We start from the raw sequence: 27,998 nt of genomic DNA, 5'->3' as shown, positions 1-27,998 counted from the left end.
CTCTTTTTTCTTTACTTTAAGGAAATACCCCCTGTCAACTACAAAAAGAAACTAAGGACCCCCTTCTCACTCTCAGAACTCCTGTAGAAGGAGAAGTCAGCAGCTTCTAACCATGGGCAAGGTGAACGGTATCGTTCCTGGGACACAGAAATAACCATCAGGCCAGAGCAGGGAGTCGGGACAGTACTTCTCTTCAACACCCCTGAGGGAAAGAGAAGGCAGGCCAGGCCACAGCGGACCGATATGAACCTTTCTTCTCGGTCTGCCAACAGATTCGCTCACCTGTCTGTTCGAACTGCCAGGTGGGAATCTCTGAAAAAACATCATGTGGTTTTAGCTTAAATCAATCAGAAATTTCTATCATGGAATCGACATGCATACAGCTGTCCCTTCTCGCACTGACTGCCGTGGTAATGGGCCCCTTCCTGCAAACTGCCGTGCTGTTTGTCAATGGAAACCTTCTCCGCTCTCTACCACCCCTCCTGAAAGGCCACAAGAATGGCCAATTTCAAGCCCTGTCCAAGACTCTACGGCAGTGAGGAAGGGCGATATGCATGCACAAACGAATCAAGGTACCAGAATTAAGTGACGCCATCTGAAGAATTATCTTCAAAACTGCAGTAAGTTGCATCTACCAAAAATTTGGGCAAATGAGATAAACTTTGCTTGATCTCCATTTTGCTGCCGAAAAAAGAAAGCAGCAAAATGAAGAACAAGGTTGCTTTCTTTCAGATGTTGGGGATCCGACAGACGTCTGCCTACAGTGGTCATGATGCAATTTCAGTAACCCAGTCACTTTCACAGCAAGTATTAAATTAGAAGAGTTGCTGCTCCATCGCACCCATGGTTATTTCTGAAGCAAGACAACCCCTTTAAGAACTCTTTCAAAAGCTTCTCGTCTTGTTCTGTTGGTTTGTTTCATCTTCCTGCTGCAGAAAGCAGAGAAAGCACATTCTCTGGAAACCTGCATACACCCTTGATGGGCGTATGGACGCGTTTATTAACTTAACTTTTTGTTATTAGCAAACGAAAGTCTTTGGCTTATGTTGGGGAGGTATGCATTCGCAGGTGGCTGATCAGGTTGCGCTGCTGGGTGAACTTGCCGCCGCAAAGCTGACATTCGTACGGTTTTTCGCCTGAGTGGACTCGCATGTGCTCCGTCAGTCTGTACTGCCGCGTGAAGCGCATCCCGCACTCCTCGCAGGCGAAGGGCTTCAGGCCCAGGTGGCTGCGCATGTGACGCGTCATGGTGCCCCGCTGGGTGAACATCTTGCCGCAGATGTTGCAGGGGAAGGGGCGGGTCAGCCAGTGGGTTTTCTCGTGCTGCCGCAAAGTGGCGGGATCCTTGTAGCTCTTCTCGCACACGGAGCACTTGAAGGGCCGGGACTCGGTGCCGAACGCCGAATTTTGGGTGGACAGGTCCTCCGCCTCCTCCTTCACGTAGGAATCCTCCTCCTTTATGTAGAGCTCCTCCTCCGTGTGCGTCTCCACGTGGGCGTTCAGCTGCTCCGAGCTGGGGAAGCCCTTCCCGCAGGGGATGCACACGTACAGGTTGTCCCCATAGGCCACCGGCTCGAAGCCCTCCTGCCGGTACACGTAGTTGGCGCTCGTGTGCCCGCTCTCGTTCTCGCTGTGCCCGCTCTCGTCGCTGTTCTCCTTGCCGTTCTCCGCGTCCTCCTCCTTGCACTGGAAGGAGTGCTCCGAGCTGTAGCCCGCGCTGCTGCTGCTGCCCCCGCTGCCACTGCTCGACTTGGGCCCCACGATGACCCCGTTGGGCACGGGCCGCTCCTCGTCCGCCGCGCCCTTGCCGTCGAAGGCGGCCTCCTTCTTGGGCCACTCTTTCTTGCGGGCGACGTGGCGCGAGCTCTTGCGCGGCTGTCCCGTGTCCGGGAGGGGCTTCGTCTCCTCGCCAGCCCCTCCCCCCAGGTCCATGGGCTCCCCGCTGTCCAGGCTTTGGGGGTTCGTGGTGGAGTCTTCAAAAGAGGCACTGTTGGCTGTGGACACTGAGGCAGATTGGGGGGATTCCTGTTGGTGGTTGTTTGGGCTGACCTCGTCCGGGGCAGGACACACTGAAGGGCTCTTTTTGGAGAGGTCCAGCCCCAGCTCCTGATCGCCGACGCTGCTGACGTTGCCGTTGCTCCCGCTGTTCCCCGCCGCCCTCTTCAAGGCCTTGGCGCTCTCGCGGTTGGAACTGCCGACGTAGACCTCGTCGTCCGACAGCTTGTCCTTCATCAGGTCACCGTGCTGCTTCTTCCCGCCGTCCCTCGACCCCGAGTAGCGGTTCTGAATGACCGGCGTGGAGGACAGCCGCTGGTTGCGAAGCGGTCTCCCCGCGCTGGGGGTCACGGGCTTGCTGGGAAGAGGTTTGCCGTTGCGCTTCAGTTTTTTCCTACAGAGGGCGGCCAGGTCGTGGAGTTGGAGGTAGCTTGCTGCCGTCAGGAGGGCGTTGAAGTTCTGGTCGCTGGTCTGATCCGTAGATAAAAGCTTGCCGGTGTAAATGAAGTCCAAAATCTGTCGAAACACGGACGGGTTGACCATGTCTGTGTCCAGGTTGATTAAGTTGTCGTGAAGGACCAGGGATTTAAAGTATATGCTGCTGGCCGCCAAAATGTTTTTGTGTGCCCGAAAGAGGGCATTTTCTACCACTATGATAACGTCACAGAGAAAACCTTTGGCTCTTTGTTGGTTCAGCTGCAGCAGCAATTGTTTGGCATGATTTGGCAGTTCCATTTCCACCCTCTCTTCACACCCCTGTGCTACCTGGAGGACAGAAAAACAGAAGAAAATCAGATCTCGATATAACCTTTCATGAGCAGCAATGACGGTATAAATGACCCTGCCAGACTGTAAATAGCTCTTGATGTACGTACAGTTTTGTGCACCTCTACCTTCACAAAGTGGACTGACAACAATGTACAGAAAGCATGCCTCTCTCCTTTTGCCATGACTTTGTCTTAACCTCCCTGCTGGATAACAATAGGAGGTAGACAGAATCCGGTTTAATTCCTAGCTGTGCCAAGAAAAAACTTTCAGTGAATCGTTCAGTGAGGAAAGACACAAGGGCTGAAGTTCTACAATGACAGCGCCCAGATTTACAACTACTCCACCACCCCACCCCTCCATCTCAAGGGCCAGGTTGTCACGCTGACCCAATCGAGACAGCCTCCTCTAAATCACAAAGGCATCTCCTGTCCACAACACGAGACCTGCTGCCAAACAAAGCGTATTAATAAACGTGCCCCTGCACAACTGAACACTAACGGGGAAAAACTCAAGAATCACTGTTAAGCATCTCTACACAGTAGCCTCTCTTCCTTGATTCATAAATGTATGGTGGCAGCAGAAATCAGAAGTTAAACATTTACAGAAATATTGAAACATTTGAGTGCTCAATCAATAAGGCCAGAGAGGACGCTGGAATCAAATTAGCTACTTGATCTCTGTGCTCCACAGAACGTGGCACTCAAGATTAATTAGGATATTACAGTACTGAAGGAATTAAAGCTATTCACTAGTGTGCCAGGCTGAAAGGGAGGGCACCGTAGTATAGACCGAGTTTCAAGAAAGGAACAGATACAACAGAATTTAAAAAACCTGAAACTTAACAATGAATGGGTAAAAAACAACGGAGACAGACATCCAAGGTTGGGAAAACATAAAAAGAGTCAGAAAAATATGGATAAATCCTGAAGAATAATTATGTTTATAATTGAGGCATCTATTGTACATTCTTACAAATTACACAGCTTAGTTACTACTTTCTATGCTTAAAGTGAGACAAAATTCCACTTTCTGTGGGTTCATTTCAAACGTGTGAATGATATTGGGATCACTTTCTAAGTTTAGCCACTATACCCTCTCGACCTCGAAGAAAAGACTTTACTCATGTTTGACTACACTCGTGTTTTCCAGGCTGCTAGTATTGTTCTTTTCTACAACGTGTGTTCGGAATGCTGCTTGTGCTATCCATTAGCTGGAAGAAACAGCAGCCCGAGAACTAGCCCATTGTTTGCGTATGGGGGTGGGCACAGCTCACAGGCGGTGTTCAGGATTAGGTGTAACCTGATCAGGTAAACCCGCTACAAAAGACACAGCTGGGTGTGGCAGAGAGCACTGACTCCGACCTGATCCTGTGACAAGTGCCCCAGCAGGCCTCAGCTTGTTGCTTGCTTCCCCACTGCCATACAGCCGTACAGCGATCCTGAGAACTGCGGGGCCTTTAGGAATTCTTGAGAAAACCTCATTCTTGTGAAAAGTGACTCGACAAGAGCAGTACCATCTTCTCTTTCCTACTTTCTCCAGTCAGCACAGAGCACAGCTCTTCCGTTCCGGGTTCAATTCTGGCCTGGCGCACCTTGTGTGTGGAGTTTGCACGTACTTCCCTCCTGTCCATGTGGGGTATCTCCAGGTGCTCTGGTTTCTTCCCACCTCCTCAAGACATGCTGGCTGGGTTGACTGGTGTCTCTTAATAGCCCCAGTATGTACACGTGCCCTGTTTTTCACCGACGTCCTGCCCAGTGAGCAATCCTACAATGTTTTAAAATATCTACCTGTGCTATAGTATGCAGACAGCGAAACAGATTGCAAACCCATTAAAACATCTCCCAGATTTACTGACCTTTTACCAAAATGTTCGTGAAACAGAAAAAAGCTTCTGAAAATGAATCAATCTCATTTAACAAAATGTCATGGGCAGCACAAGAAAGCCATCTGTAAATCTATATAGTTGTAATCAATCTATTAACAGTGGTTTGACTTCAAACTACAGAAGCAACAGGCCCACCGTGATCCAGGAGAACCACAGTCCACAGAAAACCCCAGTTCGGAAATCTGCAATTTCCAAGCCCTCAGAACAACTTCCGTTCAGCCACATAACCGATTTTAACGAAGCTGTTTCACAAACATTTGAAATTAACATCCAAATGTCCTCCAGCTCTCCCAAGAATCACAGCTGGCCACTTGTCACCCATCAGAAAAAGTTTACACACTTTTTTCTTAGCTTGATTTATGGACCTGCGTTTTTACAAAATGATTATTTGAGGGCCATGGATAAGACCCACTGGAGTGTGGCTCTGAAAGCACAGAGCAGGTCACCCCTGCAACAGGTTAATTCTAATCACTTTCTATTTACATTATAAAGAAGACAGAAATGTTATATCTGTACCATAGAAATAAGGTCTATAACTCTATAGAATACTTAAAACTTTGGCTATTCAGGTGGGTTTAAGTTCCCCTCGAAGCCATATTAAAGGAAGCAGATAAAGGCACCCCTTTAGCTTGCAAACAGCGCAGAGCAGAGCTACAGCAGCGAGGACAGCACCTGGGATCACAACCTGACCACAGCAGCAACAGACGCCGGACGTGGTCAGCTTCAGCTGCAGTAACACACCCAAAAAATCTATTTGAACATTCAACAAGGGCAGCCTAGCACACAACGAGCAAAGTCATTTCGGCAGAAAACAAAAACAAAAAACATTACTGGAGGACCCAGTCAGGAGAAGCACAGCTTCTCCCTTCCCCAAATCGTTTTTTTTTTTATTGTCTGCCTTCTCTCTCAGTGAACTCGCCCCCACAATCATTCGCTTAGTACAGGCATGACCCCAGCATCCCCTGAGCTCAAGCCCATCCTTGTGTGACAATCGGGGCAAGTGCATTACAGCCCAGCTACCAGCTGGGACCCTACCCAATGCACAGCACAGTCAGCCAGGGGAACAGGCAGTTAATCGGCAGCAAAGCAGGGGATGTGTGGTGTGCATTGGATGGGCACAGATACGTCTAGCTCAGATTTTGTTTTTGAGGACAGTATTAGAAAGTTATGGCTCGATTTCAAAAGATTCTTATCAAATAGAGAAAACAGGGGTATGTGTATGTGCTTGTATGTGTGTGTAGGGGGGAAACTGTAAAACAAGCTCTCCTTATCTCTCTGAATACAATCACAAAACATCACAGCAAATTTTAAGCTGCCAGGCTACGCGTTTCATTCTGGGAAACTGGCAGTGCATCTCCACATCATTTCAGTGACACACTGAACCTTCATTGTGCAATCCGTGAACTGTTCTTTGTACAGCGGTCTCCATTAACACAGGGAAGGACTCCATTAAGAAAAAAAAAGGGGGAAATGAACAAATCGAATCCCGATCTATTGTCCGTGCAAGGTTTGGAAAGCCGAGCGGTCCTGTCAGGCAACACGGATCGCATCCCTTCACATGTGGCCTCTGGCAGCCTTTCAAAGGAAACAGCGCGTCTCAGTATCTGCCTGCTCCTGCCATCCCACACGACACCGAGCCGGAGTGCGGCTCTGCAGGAAGACCGATAGCAATCGGTTCATTGTCTGAGCAGCAGGCTTCAAACAGACCTGCTAGTCTGTAAACAGTGTCTTCTTTCGACTCCAGTTAGCCTTATCACCGCCGTTGAAACAAGAGAAACAGGTCTTGGGAGATGGCCAACAGTTGTGAAAAAGAAGAATTCAGGGAACAGGCCCCGGTTTTGTTTTTTTTAAGGAAACGGGCCTATTTAAAACTGACACACACACCCTCCGAGCGTCGGGCTTGGCCTGTCAGCTGCCACGCTCCCTCATGGTTAGGAACAAGCACTCCGCCGAGTTCAGCTGGAAATCAAAATCCCCTGGACAACACCGTGATGCGCTCACCGCCGAAATACCCCCCTTCCCCCCCAGAGAGGAGAGCAGGTGAAGGGTTAACATCGTTGTGATAGCTCCTGCCTTCACCTGGGGCCTCTTCACACCTGATTCAATTTACAGGAACAGCAAGTGAGCGAGTCCGCACACCCACAAGGGGACTCGGTAGCTGCGAGCTTGTGGAATTAATCACTCCGGCAGCGTACCACCGGGTCAGAGGGCTGAACACGGGTCGCAGAACGGATAAAAAAACCCAAAACATTGCTGCATCTCGGAGACACTGCTGTTGCGCAATAGGTTTGTGGGCACTCATTTTTGTATTCGTCGTTCCTCGTTCATATGGAAGGAGGAAAAAAAACAGAATTAAGCACTTACAGCAAAGGCTTTCGAGCAGGGGTGTGCGTTTGTCCCAAAGGCGGTCCTAACTGTCACACGGGGTACGCAGAACCAATCAGTAATGCAAAAATAATCCAATTTCTGTGAAATTACTTTTTAATTGTATTGTATAGTCTATTATCTCTACATCACTGCACATTTATATTTAAATTAAACAGTAATTTAATTTACTGTATATTCAGCAGCTCATAGTTTCATTCTCACTGTGTACTTTTAAAATCAGTATTCCGGGGGTGTGCACAGCTAATTTTGTCTCAGGCAGTTTTCCACCCAGGCAAACTGGCATATTTAAATCACTTGAATAGAGAAAGCAGGTGGTTTGTTTTTTTTTTAAGCGAAACTGGATAAACTCGTGACAGACAAAAAAGGACTAAGAAAAGAAAATTCAAAGTGACAAAGTTCGTTAAGTACAGTGGAGTCTACTCGCATTCTGGATTCAAAGAGGTGGGTCAGGAAGATGAACCTTTATGCAAATGTGTTTCTAATTGAACAAACCTTCTAATTACGACAGGGAACCATTGTTACTAAAAAGACACGTATCTGAGCAACACTGAAACGTATAACGCTTCCCAGATGACTACAAGTGGTCTATAAAGTCGTACATGTGATCATCACTCTAAATGGCAAAATCCAAGAAAGACAAAAAAGTCAAATCTTTCTTCCTCCTGCACCCAGGCATGCGCAAATCAACTTCTGATAGCAGCTGGAGTTGGAAAGATTTCAATTTCACAATCCAAAGCTTGTGGAAAAATATCCCAAAAAAAGAGGAACAATATGGAAACTTTGTGCTGTGCCTAACGTCAATTTCACCCCAGAACAACGAAGCTGAGAACAACGAAATCCACAGATGAGCAAAACAGCTCTTGGCTGTTCGTATTTCTCCTACATTTAGAAAAAGTAAACCACTGTTCATGAGGGTTTGGGGCAGGAAAGCCCAACTCCAGGCCTCAAGAGCCACTGACCAGCATGTTTTATAGTTTTCTCTGAACCTCCAACTTCTCAAGAATAATGTGCGACTTCAGTTTCTCCAATAAAGCAAAAATTTTAATTAGGCATTTAAGGGCTCGCATGGAATGATAACCAAAACGTCTTGGGCCCTCCAGGGAAGGAGTTTTGTACCCCTGGTATCTATAAATTAAGGAGATTAAATTTATTGAAATGCAGGCTATGTTAAAAGGCAGACATACATAGAGAGAAGTCATTACATTAAACACCATTTTGAAGAGTATCTCCGCCATATGGAAATGTTTTACACCCGCAGACCTAGATAAGAACAAACGGCAAGTAAAACATATATTTAAATAAGTACTTGGACTGTTCTATCAATTTTAAACTACAGCAGCTACAGTAGGTTATACTCAAGATGACACCTTGAGACAGACCGGGGCACAACGTTACAAAAAAAAGTTGAAAACCACCAATTTACATTACAGAAGAGCAACACCTAATCTGGGCTTTGTGCGCTGAGCACAAATCTTGCGAAATGTCCAATCTATGGGCTTTGTACTGTACAGCAGAGGCCAAAACTGAATATGGCTGTTTAACTTCCTGGAGTACATGTAGGAATACAAATCCGGATGGTCTCTGGAAAAGTTCCAGAGTCTCTTTATACAGTCCTCTTAATCTCTATTGCTTGATCTCTTTCCTTCTTTCACTCTTTGTGTGCATTTTAAATGCAAATGGTGAAAGTGAGATATGAATCATTCACATCCTGAATGTTGCCATCACTCCTACCCAGGCTAAACACAGCTGTGACCGCCTAGGACTGAACTATTGGACTGAGACCTCCTAGTGTCCCTGTGAGCAGGAATACTGAATATAAGTGGCAGCGTAAACAGCCTGAAGTGCCCTCTTTCAGTCACAAGAAAGCACAGAGCACAAGGCGAGGCTTTTAAACTCACAAAACACACTTTGTATACAAGCAAGTCAGCAGCAAGAACCGTGTGACCTCTCCCTGTGAGTTTAATGCAGGGCAGCGACAACGCATTAGGGCTTTTTCAAGAGACCAGAACGCCAGCAAACGCGAGCTGGAGATTAAAACTCTGAGGACTGGAAGGGAAGACTGGAGCCATCTGTTTCTTCCAAAGCCATCACAGGACACGCTACACACTATGAATCTAACCCGTCACCCATTTTCCTAAACAAGCAAGGGGAGTTTTACACTTGATGCATACAAGTCCTTAGTCAGGAGCAGAACTGTGGACTTACTTGGTGATTAAAGTGAAAGGACAGTAAAAGCTGAAACTAATGCGCCGCATGTGATTTGATAAAGAAGGTTGCTAACAGTTTAGACAGTTGCAAATTGTTATGACACGTGAAGAAAGTGTGCACCACCATTAGTCAGCTACTCATGTCCAATAAATATTTTTGAGTTAAGTGTCAATTGGATCCTTTGCCCGACATCTGCTTGAAGTACAGGTGGAGTTAAGGGGGCTCAGATTGCCCTCTCTTTCAGGAACACAGTCCTTTGTCCTTGATGCATTTCAGATGGGAAAGGGTTAAATAATCCTTCAAGGAGTGCAGACCCAATGACATGCTGTTACTGAGGCAGTGCAATCCTAAACAAGACAGCAAGGACAGGGAGAGACCAAAGGCTTTTTGCCAATTTGTACTAATCAGGCTACACTCGCAATAAACCCTGCTTGCGGTTCTGAGCTGCTACTAAACTCCAGTGTGGTTTTCTGCCTGAAACAGGAAATGATTAATACTGCATCTCTTAGCAGGCTCTCAATTCAAAAATGAGAAAGGCTCCCAGAGTTGCCCTTTTCTCCAAACCATTCAATTTGGAATAGTCAAGTGCGCAAGTTTCTTTACAGGCAGTCGGCTCACAGTTGTAAACCTCACCTCCGCACACGGGGAGAGTGAGGAGGCACAGACAGGCTCCTCTGAGCCCTCGCAGACAGCACTGCCCCGTGCTGGAGGGTCAGAGCTGATCTGAGGGGGGTGCGTGTCCCCACACTGAAAGAGCCGTGAGCCTGCAGGAGCCGAGTGCACCCTGGGTCAAATAGACTATTCCCGCCACAGCCTCTAGGAGAATCCTCGACACAGTCGGCACAGTCGAACGTGACAGGCTCGAACCTGCGACACCTGGATCACAGTGCTCAGTTTCACTTAAAAAGAATGAGATGCACCTAGACTCAGGACAATGTTTAGCTCTGAGTGGAACATGCTATGCAAACAATGACTAAATATCTCCCTTCTCACCAGTAACTATTCAGCAATTGAGGTCGGAGCGAAGCTTGAAGAGGCTTCATGAAGAACTTGCTGAATCTTGATATACAGAGGCAAGTAATTCTGACTGTTTGGAACTAAAAAGCCTTTTGAAAAAAAAATCCTCATCCCTGTTATCTATTTTAAAGCAAGAATCTGACAGGCTCTCAAGAGGGACGTTCCTGCTGGCAATATAGAGGAGTGCAAATCACCACAGTAAATGTCCACAGGGGTGTGAAGAACAGTTAAACCCAAAAGCAAAACTCACTGTTGATTTCTCACTATATAGCGGTGTACTGGTGCTCAAAACCGCAAAGGTGGGGAGCAGTGTTTTTATTTAAAGCACCAGCATAAGTTTAGACTGAGTGTAGCTGGACACAACCGAAAAAACATGGAGAGATATCGTGCTTGTCGCTGGAGAACGACTGACCACTCCAGATGATAACAAAGCCTGTTATATTTGAAAGGAAGTGTGACAGGTCAGTAGAACATCTTGGCGATCTTAATTCCCTGCACGAGCAGGATGACAAAGTCTTTGCCCGATTATATCAAAACAATATCACCAGTGTTTTGATGGTGAGGCAAAGAGCAGAAGTACGAAATCACAAGAGAAAAAGGCTAAGCTATAGGCAGCAGACAGGCAAGTTAAAGAACAGACGATACCAGCTGTTAATTGGAAATTGACTAGCTCAGGGAAAACAGAAAGGAGGTTTTACTGCAGGGATGGACAGTGCTAAACAACATTGTCTCTGCTCAGACAGAACACTGAGGAGCTGCCTGAGTGCTGAACTACATTCCTGCTCCTAAACACAATTGTATGAGCAATTAGAGGCAGGAGAGATTTGGATACACTGATAAGGGATAAATGTGCCCACTCAGATTTATGACAATGGAATTAAGATGAGTTTTTCTTTTAAGCCAACTGACCATTTTTATTGGCAGTAGTTCATTCATAATTCATGAATTCATGAATAGTTCATTCATAATTCCCCCGTATGTGAAGTAGGAAAACAAAATTCCTAATGGGTTAAAGCACTGACCTTATAACAATTTGAAAGGCTTTTAGATCCTGAATGAAAACATACAGGAAAGGTAGACTGGACATGCTAGGAGCAAGAAAACCATGAGGCTAAAAAAATGCTTGGCAATACCACTGAAATGAAGAGACCATGAGTACCAATAATAAAGGGAGCAGAAACGAAAAGGACAGTCCGAAAACAACTTGGAGAATTAGTCAATCCTGACAAGAATTCCTTCTTGATGATCAAATCTTGGTTGCTGGTGCATATGACCATATGGTCAAGTAGACTTTATGCCTTAGATAATACTGCGTTTTTCTGGATGTATCCCCTGGGTTACATCCGGAGCAGCCAATGGATCTGCTATACTGGGCCCAACAGGAGAACACCAGCTCATTACATAGCTGTACAGCAGGCTCTGACTCAGCTACATGAGCAAGCAATAGCAGAAGTTTAACAGGACCAGCACTCTAATTAATTTCTTCACGAATTTAAATGCCCGATCAATTTGGAAGCTCCAGTCCCGTCTTCGCATCCAGGCTCATGACGATGACCCCTGCAGCGCCTCGGAACGGCATGAGGAGGTGCCGAGGGGCTCCTCCCTTCACTTTTGAGCCACTGCCAGCAGGAAAACAGGGGGGGGCAGCTCTGGTTGCAGGAGAGGTTGCTCCCTTATCGATGTTGCTGCCACGCCCACCTGCCCAGGATGGTGCTGGGGGGGTTCACCGGACCACCGAGAGCTCAGAGAGCCCCGGCCGACTAATCACAGTCAGCTAGTGACATGTCCCGGGTTCGACCAGCTGGGTCACAGAATTCAACCTGAGTTCGGAACAAACATCTGTACTAGCTCAGCCACCCAGGAGTCGCCCCTAAATTCACCAATGTCAGTTTGGGATGCATCTTAAACCCTCAAGTTTGCTTAAAGAACCTTACGCAGTGCGTGGCACACTGGTGTGCACTTCTAACACAGGCTATATATAACTGCCAGCAGCTCTGGGATTAGAGCTTTTAAATGTTTCCAGTCATTTTTTAATTAGCCATTTCCAAAATTGACTGTAAGTTATTATTATGCTTTAAATGACGTAAAGGGGATCTGCACTTCTAACAGCATTCTAAAATTGCTGTAATTAAAAAAAATCTGTCATGCTGCAACAATTTAGCCCACCAATTCTCTGACTGACTCGAGGTTTAAGCGGAGAAGAACAGGCTGTTTCGAAGACAAGAAAAACTGTTTCGAAATCAGTCTGTAGGACGGGCCCTCTTGTAGGTCTTTTCAATTTCAATGAGGTTCTTTTTGGTCGTGCTCAGGCTCGCTCAGACGAGTTCAGGGGCTTTCCCTGAGTGCAGAGATTTCAACAAGTCTTGGCGTTCGGCATGGCTTGATCAGAAAGCATAAAAGACTTCAAAATCAGAAAACAAAATGAGGACTCCGGTGAAGGAGATGAAGCGCTCTAGAGAGTAGAGCACGCTCAGTGTTAATGACGAGGAAATCCCTCTCGTCCAGCTCTCGTCCAGGAAAAGGAAAACGGAGGGATCGGAGGCACAAAACATGAAATTTGCTCCTGGGCAACTACAGTGACTACTTCAGGTCACTTCTAGCACACAGGTCAGTAAAACACTCAAAGTAACAAATGCAGCACATCTTCAGAATTATCTTCCAAGTTCCACCCTTAAGGTACCACAACGAGTCGTGCAAAACCGATAGTGGGGTGCACAACGTGCACTGTTACACTTCAGCACGACACTAATGCACAAGAAGATGCAGCACAAACCCAAAGCTCCCACAGGCGTGATCTGACTGCGAAGTGCCAGACGTGCAGCCGTCATCTTCACCGGTGGACTCATCTGCCCTATGCTGTGAGAAATCCAACTGCCTCCCGCCCAGCGGTGGAGATCCCAGCTGACTGAGCTGCGCCCGGCGTGCAGATGCGTCTGCACTGCCCCTCCCCGGCGACTCCGCTGGGTCACGTGAGCCAGTGATAGATTAGGGTTCATTTCCATTCAGCTGAAGACACGTGGGCGCACACACTACATGGAGTGCATACACAAGTGCCAGACCCCCACAGGTGTGCAGGTTTTTAAGGCACAAACAGGGTACAGAAGACAGTGTGCATTCGGCGCCGTTTACAGAACCCAGTTAATGCTTCTAAACTGTCCGAAATCACAAAAGAACAAAGGAAACTATGAAAATGTGTCATTACAAAACCGTAACGTGGAATACTACTAATCTAGATTTCAACAATTTCCTCCAGCAAATGTTAAACTTTCTACTCTCTCACCTGGTAGATCCACAGCACAGAAAGAGCAGAGAGACTGGAAATGCTAAAAGTAACCCGTTAAGTAAACATGAAGTGATGAAATGTGAATCGGACTGCAGGATTAGAGTTAATTACTCCCACGGCCAGCGCCAGCGAGCTTTAACACCACAACTGTTGTGTAGCAGACTCCGCCTCGCAACACTGTTGTCTACTCTCTGGAACAGCACGCAAAACATTCACGGTGCGCTACAGATGAGCCAGAGCTTATTCCTGGTTTTAAAACATCGCATGTCTCGTCAGGAGATAAAAGCAGCTTTAAAAAGCCCTTAACATTCCTGCCCGTTTTAAATGGACGACAATATAAAAGCAATTCCCTTCATGTTTGCCAGTGCTTTTTGAAACTCCCCAGCTAAAGACCATGAATTTGTTCAACATTCCTAAGTGGCAAATCCAAGATTGATTCATAATTATTCAACAGTCACAAGACTGATACAGAGGCTCAGTTCAAGAACCAGAGTCCCATCCAGTTCTCTCATTGCATTCAGTTTTTAGCTACATAACTAAATTAAGCTGCCTAATTAAACCAGTTCAGTTCTCCTCCCAAAACTTGTGCTGCCAACACTTCAGTAAGAACTATGGAAATCTGCAGTCAGAAACACCCATTAGGTGTTGAAATAGGTCTTGTCTGTTAGTTGCCAGTCCCTTGCTTAACAGTATTAACTTAAATCCTCACGAACATGCACGCTGGCCAAGACTTTCAACAATATTAGAAAAAGTCAAATGCACACACACTTCCTTGAGATGGAAACCTTCCAGCCATAAAAACGATGGACCTGACTTTCAAAGATCAAAGATTTCCTCTCCAATTCAAACCTTCACTTCAGAAAAGCTGTTGCTTGGGGTGGGGGGGGGGGGTTTGATCAGGCCAGAACAAACCACCAAATTAAAAAACAAAACAAAACGTGATTTTTTGAAAAACCTTTTCTGCTCTACTGCTCGTGTTTTTTGCGCTTCGAAATGAATCACAGCACACTTCAAGAATTCAAAAAATTCAAGAATGAAACTGGCACAACCGCCAAACCAACTTAAATTGTACAGCCAGCTGGGAAGATTGCTGTGGTGAGACTTTAAGAGTTGTAACCATTCCAGACCGCATATTAACGTGCTGCCTATTGGCGAACACAGCGAGGGAGGATGTCAGGTTGTGGTGAAAAAGAAGTCTGTTTGGGCTGTGCATCACTAATGACAGGCTTGCGAGTATCATCACAGACTCCCGTATCATTAAAAAGACTTGCATCTGCACAGCAGAAGCACTATTTACTGCCACCTGGATCCGAAATCAGCTTTCCAGAGAAATATTCATTTTACCAATGATCTCTCGTCAGCTGATCTTTCAATGATCCGTCTTTATAGCTACTCTCTAAAAAAGGCTGTGCAATAATTTATATGTGCTTGGTAAACTGTCAGAGATTCACCTTTGGCGTTTACTGAATACATTTTGGCCTCACAAAGGTGTAATTACACTTTCTGTAGCAAATGAACTACAGCTGCCCAGCATCTTATATTCTACAGCCGTGTAAATCAAAGGGTGAGGGTTGAGGTTACTTCAGTGAAACGCATGGTCAGGATATTGAAGTGACTTTTTTTTTTTGCATAAACAGGACAACACTGCATTGCTCCATTTCTATATCTACTGTATAACAAAGAACATGCATCCCCATTTTTCTTATGTTATAGGAAAGAAGCCGTAAAATAAAGGATATTCAAAGTCTTCCAATCGTGCTAAACGGAGAGGTAAGCTTGGAGGACACACAGGCTACACCTGCAAGCTAGTTTAAGGCAACCATCTAATGCATCAGACACCCTCAGCTCTTCCCTGAACGGCGTCTTCAGGAATACTTATTGTCCCGATTTCATGACTTAGAGCTCCAGCTGACACAAGCTCTGGACCTGCACCTACAATCGAAACCAAACTCGCTGTCCACCACCTCCCAAACGTCCCGTCTGGACTCTGCTATTCCTTAGAAGACTCCTAATCTTATAGCAGCACTCGTACTAAACATCGAACTATCCCATCCGTCCAGTTAGCCTTTTTCTTTTAAACAAAGGCAGGTGATAAATGCCAGAAGCTTATTTTAATACTGCTCTTAACACTCGGGTACAAATAAGGAAAATTAAAAAAACGGAAGCCCACAAAAACTGAGAATAACGTGTCCATGAAATAGAAACATGTGGGCACATCTGGTACCATACGAGGCACAGTCTTCCCTTGAGTGCACACTCTGATGGGTGGCTACAAACGGCATTCACCCGGACACTGCGGGCACGAGCAATGCAACGAGGTGGGCACAGCTGCCCTCCGAAACTGGCACGCGCCACGAGGCTGCGGAGCATCATTCACTGAGGTCAGCAGCCGAACGAGTGCCCCCTTCACCACGTTCCTCCTGCCTGAGCCCTAATCTATGCTGACATCACAGAAGGGGGAGGGGGAGGGGAGGGGTGGTGGGTTGATACAGCAGCTCGGAATGAACTCAGCCACGGAGCTGTGGCAACGCCAAGCCCAGGTGGAGAGGAAGAGGAAGGGAGGCACCCGAGCAGAGCTGCAGAGGTGACCTCTACCGGCGCTCACAAAGCCCCATGGACTGGAACAAGGCGCACATCAGCTGCATGGCTACTGAACCACATCAGCGCACGGTCGCGCACACCCAGAGCAGGCAGCAGTTCGGCCCTGCACAGCACGAGAGAAAAAACCTGCAGCAGAGTGAAACACTACAGTAGTACCACACACAAGCTGGGAGCTGTAAAAGCTGGTATTTCATCGTCTCGGCATACTCTGTTACTTTCTTAGCTTACCCTGCGCAGACTCTCTCAAAATCCCCATGGCCAAGCTCAGAATAGCATCTCATACTGAAACGTCCAGAGACTGGCCGAATGAGGCGTTTTCCTGCCCGCTACTCCAAAACGCGTTACAAGCCGTGTGATCACAAGCTGTTTCTGTTTACTATAAGAAGGTGCGCTCCTGCAATACGAACGCACGGGGGTCCTACAATTCAAACGCACGCTTTTAGAACCCGCAAATAACCTCTAAAACATCTGGCTTCAGCACATTTCTCGTTGCAAATGATGTGAGGAACTTTGCCCGTTTGAAGTCCACTTTCTCCACGGACGATCCCCTTGAAAGAAATGGAAAAAGGAAGAAACAAAACCAGTTCACAGCCCAACACCAGTCCAGTGCCTGTTCATTCATGTCCGTTTTATGAACTGGACACAGCTGTTGTACGGAACTGCTGTACAGCTGCCTTTCTGGCCAACGGCTTTATACGTTTTTAAAAACATTCATTTACGTCCCACTGCAGCTAAACTCTGAGACCGTTTCCGAATCTCTAGAAAAGTTTGCTTTTTAAAAAAAAAAAGTTTAGAAAAGAAAAGGCAGCACAACCAGGGACTGTACCTTCAAACAATAATTTTCAGATTAGAGCAAACTGCAATGCTATATTCAGTAATTAGACTTCTTACAAGCACTGAGAAGGAATATTGATTTTACACCCCTACCAAGCACCTTGGCATTAAACCGACAGAAAACTGCCAGGTTTCTGTGAAGATTTCCTGATTGAAAACATTTTCTGCAATACACTGCATATTTCACCAGCTATCACTACAAAGTGGGGTGCAATGTATTTAAGGGGGCAGAGAAACGCTACAGATCTGAAAGATGCGAAGCTCTGTTAATCAATTTTGAGGACTGTTAAATCCATTTACATCCCAATGCTACCATAATTACAATGTCTCGCGATCAATATCAGCAGTGTAGGTTCTTCCATTTCCTAATTCATGTGCCTGTATTATTAATGATCCCTTACAGTTCCTCCAGTTCATACAGAAATGATGGAAATAGAATTTCAGGAGGGCTCTGGAATTTCCTCTGTAGTGACATCACACGCAGAAGGAAACAGCTGGTCAGAAATCCCGTTTTTTCTTATGTTATCCGCCCTGTCAAATAAAGGATCGCCAAAGTTCCAATCATGCTAAATAGTGAGGTTATCTTGGACACACACAAGCTAAACCTGCAAACTAGTTTAAGGCAACCCTCAAAGTGTATTTTTGGGAATCAAGGGGAACAAGACCTAGGGCAGTTGATGAGGATTAAGAAAAGTCTCCCATGCAGCTCATGTACTGTATGAGGCTGAAGATTTGCTAGTCAAAAGAATACTGACCCTATATAGGCCTTGCCATTTAAATCCTCCATGATTTCCCTATTCAGCCTCACCCCAACCCATCCTGCAGCTACACACAGACTGGCGTCACATGCAAAGTGTCCAGAGATCCATGCACTTCAAACACACACACACACACACACCAAAGAGCTCTGTATACCATCTCCCTCATTACAACCTCGCAGACAGGCGAAGCGATTCCAAACAGACAAGACGCCTCTGAGTGCTGGAGAACTGGATGCCCCCCGTTAAAATTTAGGAAGCATCCCAGTCTTCCAGAAACATAAAGGCGAGTTCTGCGGGCAGTGGGGGGGGGGGGGGGAGTTCGTATCCTCTCATGCGGCCTGACTGAGTCCTCTGAGATATCTAGGATGAACAGAGCTCTGTACCCTCCTCCTCCAAAAAAGACAATGCAAGCAGAAATATCCTTGGAGATTGCAGAAGCAAAGATACTTTTATACCTTATCATTCAGGATAGCTAATAATATACTGGTAATTGGGAGTCTCCCTACAAAACTGTTAAAATACTGCCCATGAACACAGCTCAAGCATCATCACGCCTACTGTTTTTATATGTTATACTACAGTACTTCTTCTGCTGGAATCTGCATGGTCCTGGTATTTTATCTACTTTGTCTGAATCGCGTAGTCATGTCTGAATGTCAGCTGTAGCCCTATCTAAGCGATCAGAAGCGATATACTCTCTGTAGAGTCACACGCCCACATTTTTAGAACCTAACACCTGCTAGTGCGTGTGATGGGGGGAATTTCTTGTTCCTTTTCAACTCCTACTTCTTTGCTGATGAGATACGTTATCTGTGTCTTGATACCAGACCCGTGACTCTAGTGACAATTCTCCCTCTCTGTCCTCCTTTGCTAGTAAAGGAGAACAGCAGTTGTGCACCTTCTGAGTGGTGGATAACGTACATATCAGGAATATAAAACCTACTGAGCACCAGTTTCCACTGGGCCTGAGGCAGACTAGGACCAAGCACAGTCTTCTACATGCTCAGTGCCAAAGTTATACATTTACATCCAAACAACAATCAAATCAATATCTATGAAACTTGAAATAATCAACTCGTTTGGTGGATTGGCTTGTAGCGGATTATGGAGCGGAATGCAGACAATTCAGTTCTGAAGCCGTATCAAAGTGTTATAAAATAACGTTACTTTTAGACTTAAGCTCATCAATTCATAAAGCCTTTTCAATTATTTCAAGCGCTAAATAAAAGGCTGAATTATGTTAGAGGCAAAAGTCTATAAGGCGAAAGAGACTTTCATCTCATCAATTAGAGATAATGTATTAGTTCAATTAATGTATTAGACACTGGGCGTTAGGTTCAAACACCGCTGGGTTAACCTGTGTGCCTCTGCTCCTAGCTCATATCAAACAGACCACAGTGGCAAACATAGTTGAAGCGCAAGACACTTTTTTGTAACACTTCCTCCTTGATGTAATATCAGTAACACTTCCATTTTTGTCATATTTCAAAATGCAAAATTAACATCTTAAAGCACACAGGGTTTTTGGCGGCATATAGCACCTTTCATAAGCTCATCCCAAGGAGCTGTACAAAAGAAATTGAACAAAAAGGGGCTGATTAGGCAAACCTCCATTACACTAACATATATGCGATTGCCAATCGTTGTCTCCAAAGACCTCAAAGAGCCCAAATGTTTGGGTCTAAATCCATCTACCACTATGCCTTTCAGAATTCCACCAAATATATTAACGACAGATAGTGCTGGACTTCGATATACTGCAAAAATAAGACGATACCAACAACAAACACTGTACCAACCCATTGTATATAGGAGTGTCTCAAGCGGAGGGGTTCAGTCAGACAATCCTATCCCACAGAGCACTTAAATGTAAGTTCCTGAAGAGCATTCGTCAGTTTGTTTGGTTGTTATAGGAGGCCTCTTTACTATCAGTTTCAATTCCAACCTTCTTCTGCGACGGGAAAAACTTTTTAAACCCCTTTTTACTTTGAAAAACTCGGGTACGCGTAAACATCGAGGTTCAGTCATTATATTTCACTGTACGATATGAAACATATAGACGTATTTTCTTTGGGAAAAAAAAAACATCCGCACTGTATTTACAGCGTATAAAAATATACTCAGCGAAGTTTTGCCACATAATTGCTAGTTCATACGGTCTATGTAAACAATATTCTTCATGATTAATAAATATGATTGGTGTGCCAATCGTACTTAAAAGACAAGAAATTGCTAATTCCTTCGGGTAAATTCCTCCATGCAATAAATACACCAGTATTTTTCCCCAAAATACACATAATAACAGGGTACGATTTCTAATACGGACAATACTGCTGCCCCCGTTTCAAACTAACAATTGGTCTTAACGTTTGGCGGAGAAAAGTAAAACTATCAAATGAAAATATTGCCACAGTCGTGTTTCCCGAAATATTTTTTTAAATCCATACTTTACCTGATTCAGTGAATGGCGCCCATAACAGCGTATTGTAATTAAATTATCCAATTAAAAAAAAAGGCAGCGTCGATTGTATTAATCGATTACCGTTTTCGTCAGGTCTGGCAATTTGGAAGCATTTCGATGATCACTTCACGTTAAAGCTTTAAAAAGATTCATTTCGAAGGTCTAACAAACAATTCGTGTACAAAAAAAAAATCACCCTTTACTGGATCGCAAACAACGAAAAAAAAACCCAGATCGTGCCTTAACAGGACAGCAGGCTTGGAATTCAATCTGCCCAGTACACCTATAAAGATTATTGTTTTCCTCGAGGGGAAACTTCATACCGCAGAAAACATATTCAAAATGCATTTAAATAAAAAAATACCACGCTTGCAAAGGGAGAAAAAACAAGGTTGGATCACTATGCTGGTCGAACAGGGGGGAAAGAAAGACCTCGTTGCGTTAGCATTTGCACTGCAGGTTTAGCAAAGACAAAACGAGCAGATCACATCCTGCCAAGCTGGTATTGCTGGCTCTCCAGGAGTAGGCACTACAGACGAGACCCTTTTTGTTGGCATTCGCTTCCCACAAATTGTGCAAGAACCGAGCGACGATTCGGGCGGCCCACGCGGAGTCCGACCCACGGCCGCGCGCGGCGAGTCACGGCAAGCTTAGAGGCTCTGAAAAACAGAGCCGGAGCAACATTTTGGTACCTTAATACATCTGTAGGAGCGTTCTCAATTTACCAGCCTGTGTCTCATCTCACAGCCTTCCGAGCGCCATCTTGCAAGCTTGTGACGTTGGGAACTCACCCCTGACCCAAATTTGAATAGAAGCCAACCGAAAAGGGGGAAAAAGCCACTAGCCTCTTTGCCAGCAAGAAGCGTCTCATCCAGTCCTTGGCAGATACTTTGTACCCGATTTGTTTTCCGCGTTTACCACCCTGTCCTGTAATCTGAATTTCAATGTATCGAGCTCCAGTAACGCGTTCAGAGGTGTGTAGATGTTGCAAATATAATTACATGTATAATACAAATATACCGAGCCGCCCCATACCCTCCAGTGCGTATGCACTGAAACCGATTTCATGTGTTAATGAGAAATATGCCCACAGAATCAGTGAAGTCTTTATTGATTCACATGTAAACATCTCCATTATAAGATGGACCGAACATTTGCAAGATTTGCCCCGAGTGTTAAGAAAAACGCAAAGAATTGTTACATATTTCGAGGACGAAAAGGAGGAAGGTTTTCGCCCTAGATGCATTTATACACCCCGGTCACTCGCAAAGAAGCTGTGAGAATCTTTCATTGATATATTCAGTTTTTATATCACATGGGCAGGGCTCATTACAAACAAAATTAATCCAATGCAGACAATACCCTTTCCATCAGATAGCCTGTGACTCCGGCGGAGTTGGTTTTGGGGCTGACGCTTACTTTATTAAAAATACTTTGTTTCAGTGTTGCAATAGCCCACTGTAAGGGCCGAAGAATTGACCTCTGGACAATGTTAAATACTGAGCATAGAAATCTTATTATCCTTTAAACATGTAGTTCTTAAAATAATTCAAGAAACCAGAAGACCCCGTGTAACACCGGGTTAGGTCTACTAAACGTCATTTTACGTCCCATGCTTTTGAGTCATTTTCTCAGAGGGTCTAAATTGAAAGCAGTCAATATGAGCTGCAGAAAAATGTATCTTTTTTCTGTTTTTTCGATGTTTTGACAAGTGTAATTATCACATCGGCGTCTCCGCTGAATTTCAATTCGCTGCACATGTCCGTGACGTGTACGTGTGTATTATTAGCGTGAGAATTAGAAATACGTGCCGCCGGCCCAGCTACGAGCTACAAACACCACTTCTCCACAAACAAATATATAGAGCGCGACGCAGGGCCGGCAATGTAGTTCAACGGCTACGTTTTAGTTCCTGTTTCACTTGAGGCCCAGGAGCGCTTGAAACCCACGCAAGGTCGGTTTTGCGGTGTGTTGTAGACACCTCGGCAGAGAGGAATTGCCTGTACTGGACACGGACACGCAGCTATCAACGGGCTTCATTAACGTGAGCTCACCCACAGATCTCCCAAGCAGATGTTTCTAAAGGAAGTGAGGTCACCACCCAGAACACCCCCCCTCCCCCCTCCACTATAAAAGCTCGGCCCAGTAAAATCTACACGGTTTTCTACTATTGTCCAACTTCTCGCTCCGATTTTTGATTTTATTTTAACCAATGGCTACGGAGTGGTGTGCGTTTTGTGGTGCATGCGAATTCCAGTAGCTATGCATATCAACTTTCGAATAAAAAAATAGTATTTGCAGGGATACTGTTTAGGGAGAAAAGTCTATACAAACTGGTCTGTACAGACATCCACTAGTTTTATAATTCCTACATGACCTGAAAATCACATATTGCAAACGGAGTTTCGGAGTAAATATGGATCTGCAAGGGTCTCACCTGGAACGTGTCGACCAGTCATTAATGTAAAATAACACAAAAGTATGTCAATGTATAGAACCGTCCAAATATATGGGTTTATATATTTTCATACGTACACCATTTTAGGTGCTTATCGCAAGGAATACAAATCTTATATGGTCTTCACCTTCATATCGCTTTTCACCTGAGTACGGTAGAATAATGTCGCCCCATAGCGACCCCTAATGAATCGTGACAGTTTTTTTTATCGTACCTGTGCGACTAGTATTTGCAAATGCGCGAATAAAATAACTATGACACGGAATATAATAGCACAGAAGAGATTTAATTAATTTCGCTTTCTTAATAAACGTGCAGCTATCAGTGTGTTGACATTTTATTTTGACGTTTTCTTTTATCTTCACATACTTCAGCTTCTTCTCCTGCTCTTGAGTGACCCCTAGACGTTCTGCTTTTAATTTCCACTGGGACCCTTAATCACCAGTGCTAATTGGTGTTTATAAATGAGCTGCTTGCTTGATTAGACTTTTTTATGCACTCAGTCCTTTTATAACTGACCTAATAAAACACGTTATATCCAACAACGCCAAAATATTGAAATGTATGCAATCGCCCTTCAAGTTGGTCATTAAGAACTAGCTCGGACTGAAACGTTCTTAAGAAGAGATAATTTATGACGAATTTACAGACGGGACTGACAATGTAGAACTCGCCTTCAATGTGTGTGTTTTTTATTTCCTTCTACGTAGGTTCACTTGATAATGAGGGCAGCTCTGGAACTCAAGAACGGGCACTCTGATGATACCAATTACAATCCTCCTCCAGGTCTTTCAGAGCTGAGAGAAAATGATAAAACGCGCCTGTACAGAAAATCGAAATCTGTTTGCTGGCGATTAAGAACTTGTCGAGAGCAGGAACCAGAGAGCAGCGTTATTATGATGCTTCACTTTTTGTTCGAACCCTTGCTTTTGTTTTCAAACACTCTGAAGACTGTATTGAATTTACCCCCCGCTTAAAATCTCCGAGAGACAAAACTCGTTTCCAGCACTTTAAATGCAAACTAAAAGGATTACCGTTAAAACCGCATTTTCACTGTGGAAAATATACGCGACTGATGATGTCGGTGTGGTGAAAGTTTCAAGGAAAGTCTCTCAAAGAAAACGTGAAGATAGTGAAAGTCTGTTACAAAGATGGCCTCTTCCGACACCTTGTGGTTTCTATGTAAACTGCATCTTCGTAGACACCATTCGGCCAATGGTAAAAATGACCACACGGCGAGTTTGTTACTCATCCATTGATTCTCCTGAACTCGGTGACTATTGGAACAGCCGCCGGCATCTGTGGTTACAGACGTACGCTAACTGTATTAATGTGAGAGTTGTCTGCTCAACAAGTAAAATATCTAGTTCAAATTGGATTCCGACATATTTTAGAAAATGCCGAGACGGCTTTACGTGCTTCAGAATACCTAAACGAGTCGCAGAGATACTTTCACTTTGCTTCAAAATGGCTACAAGTGGCTCAGAGACTTTGCCGGAGAAGCTGAGTCTTCTACGCCCGAGGCAATGGGAAAAAAAAACCCCGTGCCCCGCCCTCTGTGCACACTCACGCTTTCACACCACTGCTGTGAAACAAAGACAGATGTTCGGCCAAGCTGGGACTTGGTATTGTACCGAAACCTTCTCCCCGCTGTGAAGAAACAGTGTTCGGGTGCTGTGTGCGAGAGGAACAGGCAGGCCCAGCCCTGGTTGGTATCAGGGCGTCTTTCAAGACCAGATCATGGGATCAATCAGCTACTAACCAAATTGCTGCTTGTACTATTGAGAGAGAGACTTTATCCTCCCCAGGAGGGGCAAGTGGTTTTACAGCAGCAGTGTTGGTGTACAGACGGACGGAAGAAAAAACAACAAGATACATATTTACATAGTGTTAAGGAACGATACGGCCACAGGTATGAACACGCATTGTTGTGCATGTTCTTTGGGGAAAGTTGGAAAATCACCAGAGGCTGAGCCAGAGGCAACTGCAGGCGTCTTTCCATCAATAACAACAGGAAAAGTTCAGATCCCTCACGTAGCTGATCCAGACTACATAGAAGAGACCAGTTCTTTACTCTCTGACACGTCCCTAAGGACAGAAGGGCAAACAAATCCCATATTAGCTATTAGCTATGAATGTTGTAGAGAACATTAGCAACCAGCTTAGTTGTCCAGTTTTTAACACGGCGTTTTATTAGTTCCACATTTAACATACACACGATGACATTTTAAAAGGTGAAGATCAAGTACATCCTCCGACAGAGACCCGGCGCGTAAGAACATACGGTTTGTGAATGGGTTGCACGTCCATCTCTTTTTAGTTTTTATACTTCTTAAATATTTCTTCTGGCTTCGAAATAGTTCAGCTATCTTTGGAAAGGTCGGAGTAGGTGAAACAAAACAAAGTAGTCTAAGCATACATAAGCAACAAACAAACCTGTTTTCTGGAACGCCCAGTGAAAGACGAAATATTAACGAATTACAAATTAAACGCGGCCTGTAGACCAAAAAACACACTGATTTCAGAAGAAAACAATGTTGCTCTTGCAAAATGTGCTTTCTTCCTTTGAAACAGAAAAGGAATTTGCAGTAATACAAAAGACTCCATCATCACATTAACGTAATAACTAAAGCGCCCCCACATCTTTCTTAAAAGGAGGTGAAACACGTATAGATTCTAGAGAGAAATTAACCCCAGATCAGGACTGTGCTCTGGTAACATTAACCACATTGACAGGTGATCCACTGGCAGCCTCTCTCGGTTCTGGGTTCACTCTGAAAAAACAAAGACGTTGATGCTATTAACACACCAGTTAGGAATCAAACAGCAGACATTGGAGTTAAATGATGGGGAACGGCGGATGGGATTCTGGATTCGTAACCACAAGGTTGTGGGTTCAAACCTCAGCTGAGACACAGGCGTTTAGGTCGGTGCTTCACCCAAATGAATCCAGGAAAGAACTCAGCTGTGTACGTGAAAGCCGCTTTAGATAAGAGCGTCAGTCAAAATAAGTAAAATAAAATATTTAGAACTAGATAAGGGTAGATTTTCAGTGGAAATCAGCTCTTTTGCTAACTCATTAGACTTAATCACAGATTTGTGAATATTTCATAGCTATAACTCACGAGCTACAGTGATACCAAAGTTGACTCTCGTCCCGTCTAAATTTGAGAGACTACAAATCGATAAATCGTCGAATCTCCTACACTCGGATGTAAGATCACTCGCCAGTGCTAGGCCAGCTGTCCAGAAGTTGTGCAAAGTGAGAAACGGTGGATAACTCCACTGCTCTTTTAAAATGAATGGAAAACTGAGATCAGTGTGTTAAAGATGAACGGCGAGGTGTACTACAACTGGTAAACCATAGTCCCGGTAAGTAGACGGAAACATAGCTTTTCTCCGGCGAAGCTGAGAACGGACACAAAGTTTAAAACCTGGATTTTACCTTCTTGTTGGGAAGAAAGCTTTCCAGACTTTGGTGTACAAAGTTTCCCTCAGCGGAGCGCAGCCCCGAACGTAGAGCAGAGGCGTGATGACAGCGTTCACCCGGGGCAGAACTCTGAGGGGGTCGCTCCCTTCGTTTCTAAACGAGTAACAGCTGGACCCCAGGAAGTTACAGATGATAATGTGCAGGAAGATGGGTAACCAGGTGGCTAGGAAAAACACAGCCACCACAACGATGAGGTATACGGATGATCTCTTGCTCTCTCGCTCAGGCGAAGGAAGCTCCCGCTCCAGGTGGTACTTGGCGATGACGTATAGTCTGATGTTGAGTCCGATCATAATGACCACCGTGACGACGTTGCAAACAAACGTGCCGATACTGGTGACCTTTTTGGCCGCGCCGACCGTAACTAGATTATTCACCCCGACAATGAAGAACGCATAAACCCAGATACATGCGATCACCACCGCAGTCCGACCGCGGGTCATTCTCCGGCCGTACGCGAAGGGCGCCGCCACCGCGTGGTACCTGTCCGCCTGCGCCGCCAGGGTGACCATGTACGACAGGCCGAGGAACGTGGGCGCGACGTAATACGTTCTGGTCGGGGAGTCGTAGTGGTCCTGAACGTCCAGGACGCCGACGTAGTAATACGACAAACCCGAGCAGACGTCGCTGAAGCAGGTGCTTAACATGTACATGAAACGGTTCTCGTTCCTGAGTGCCCTGTTGATCGCAATGGAAAGAAATACAGAGAGGTTCAGAGAAACTATGGCAGTAGCCAGAAATATGTTAAAGAGAAACAGCAGCACGTTACCAAAGCTATCCAACGGCAACACCGGCGAAAGTGACATTATTATCAGAATTAGTAGTAGTAGCAGCAGTATTTGTAGTCGTAATGTTGTTGCTGTTGACGTTGTTGTAGAAACCCGGATGCCAATAACAACATCGTATATGAAACAGAAGATTTTTGAAAAGCCAGCTACTCACCCCGAGTTTGGGCTCTTGATTTGCAAAGGGGCCACCTGGGAGCTGAAATCCCATGAAGTAAATTGCAGTGGGCTAAACCCCATCTTTTTCCTCAATAGAACTTTGTCTCAGGAGTGTGTGTTGAGCGAGAGGCGACACGGCCGCCTGTCCCTCGTGAAAAGGAAACCTTGCTTGTCTGCAGGCGAGAGGTTCAGTTTAAGAACGAGGTGATCAAGCTGCAGCATCTGCCTGTCGACTTAGTTACAGTCACACGCAACGAGGAGTCTCTCACCACAGAGGAGATCCATACGGTGGCTTGGCGGTTAGTGTGGAGTTAACACTTTTTCCGTGTGCTCGGGTTTCCCAACAAAAAAACACACGCCTGGTCTCGACCTACTCGTATCTCCTGGTTTCCAGGCCCTTTTCAGGAATAAGCAGCTCTTTGGCGATGGACGGACAAACCTGTTTGCTAATCCGCACGGTTTAATTGTAATTGAACTGCAGGGTTATATTTCTCGCGTGTATATTCTCAGCAGGAACACATTCTCAATGAACAGGATGCGAAAGTCTATCGATCTGCGCTTAATTCGGGAAAATTGTGCGTGTTGCTTAAGCGGTATTTTAGAAGTACTGAATGATGTTTTTCTTTTCGATTTTGCAATTTTAAGTTTCTTAATACAACATCTGGCAGAATAATGACATCGGACACTGGCACAGGAAACCAGAAACATATGGCCGTTCTGGTGGAATCTTATCTTAATTTCAGACCGAAATTATGTCGTGAAAAACATCGCCAAAGCAGTCATGGACCATCTGGAATACTGTAACAGCCTGAATACTTTATATTTCGTTATGTTTATGATTTTTAAAGTTCGAGTGCATTTTTGTGAGTCCTTTATGTATCAATTCGTCTTCGTATCTGTACTGA

General features: G+C 45.1%; 2 protein-coding genes across 2 annotated transcripts; both read right to left on the bottom strand.

Moving 5' to 3' along the window:
• Nucleotides 1–12: 12 nt before the first annotated feature.
• On the bottom strand, nucleotides 13–20,955 carry hic2 (hypermethylated in cancer 2). Its single transcript, XM_088935805.1, has 2 exons — nucleotides 20,894–20,955; nucleotides 13–2,760 (listed from the first exon to the last, which is right to left on the bottom strand). The coding sequence occupies exon 2, from the start codon at nucleotides 2,728–2,730 to the stop codon at nucleotides 1,042–1,044; it is 1,689 nt and encodes a 562-aa protein (XP_088791931.1). The 5' UTR covers nucleotides 2,731–2,760; nucleotides 20,894–20,955; the 3' UTR covers nucleotides 13–1,041.
• LOC148818939 (uncharacterized) lies at nucleotides 11,766–26,955 on the bottom strand. The gene is made up of 4 exons (XM_088935959.1): nucleotides 26,105–26,955; nucleotides 16,150–16,248; nucleotides 15,769–15,903; nucleotides 11,766–11,880 (listed from the first exon to the last, which is right to left on the bottom strand). The coding sequence occupies exons 1-4, from the start codon at nucleotides 26,953–26,955 to the stop codon at nucleotides 11,766–11,768; spliced, it is 1,200 nt and encodes a 399-aa protein (XP_088792085.1).
• Nucleotides 26,956–27,998: the final 1,043 nt, after the last annotated feature.

Source organism: Atractosteus spatula, chromosome 17 (genome assembly GCF_055471065.1).
Source record: "Atractosteus spatula isolate fAtrSpa1 chromosome 17, fAtrSpa1.hap1, whole genome shotgun sequence".
NCBI classification, from domain to species: Eukaryota; Metazoa; Chordata; class Actinopteri; order Semionotiformes; family Lepisosteidae; genus Atractosteus; species Atractosteus spatula.
The sequence above is the reverse complement of the archived record's forward strand: the minus strand, read 5'-3'. Positions and strand labels throughout refer to the sequence as shown.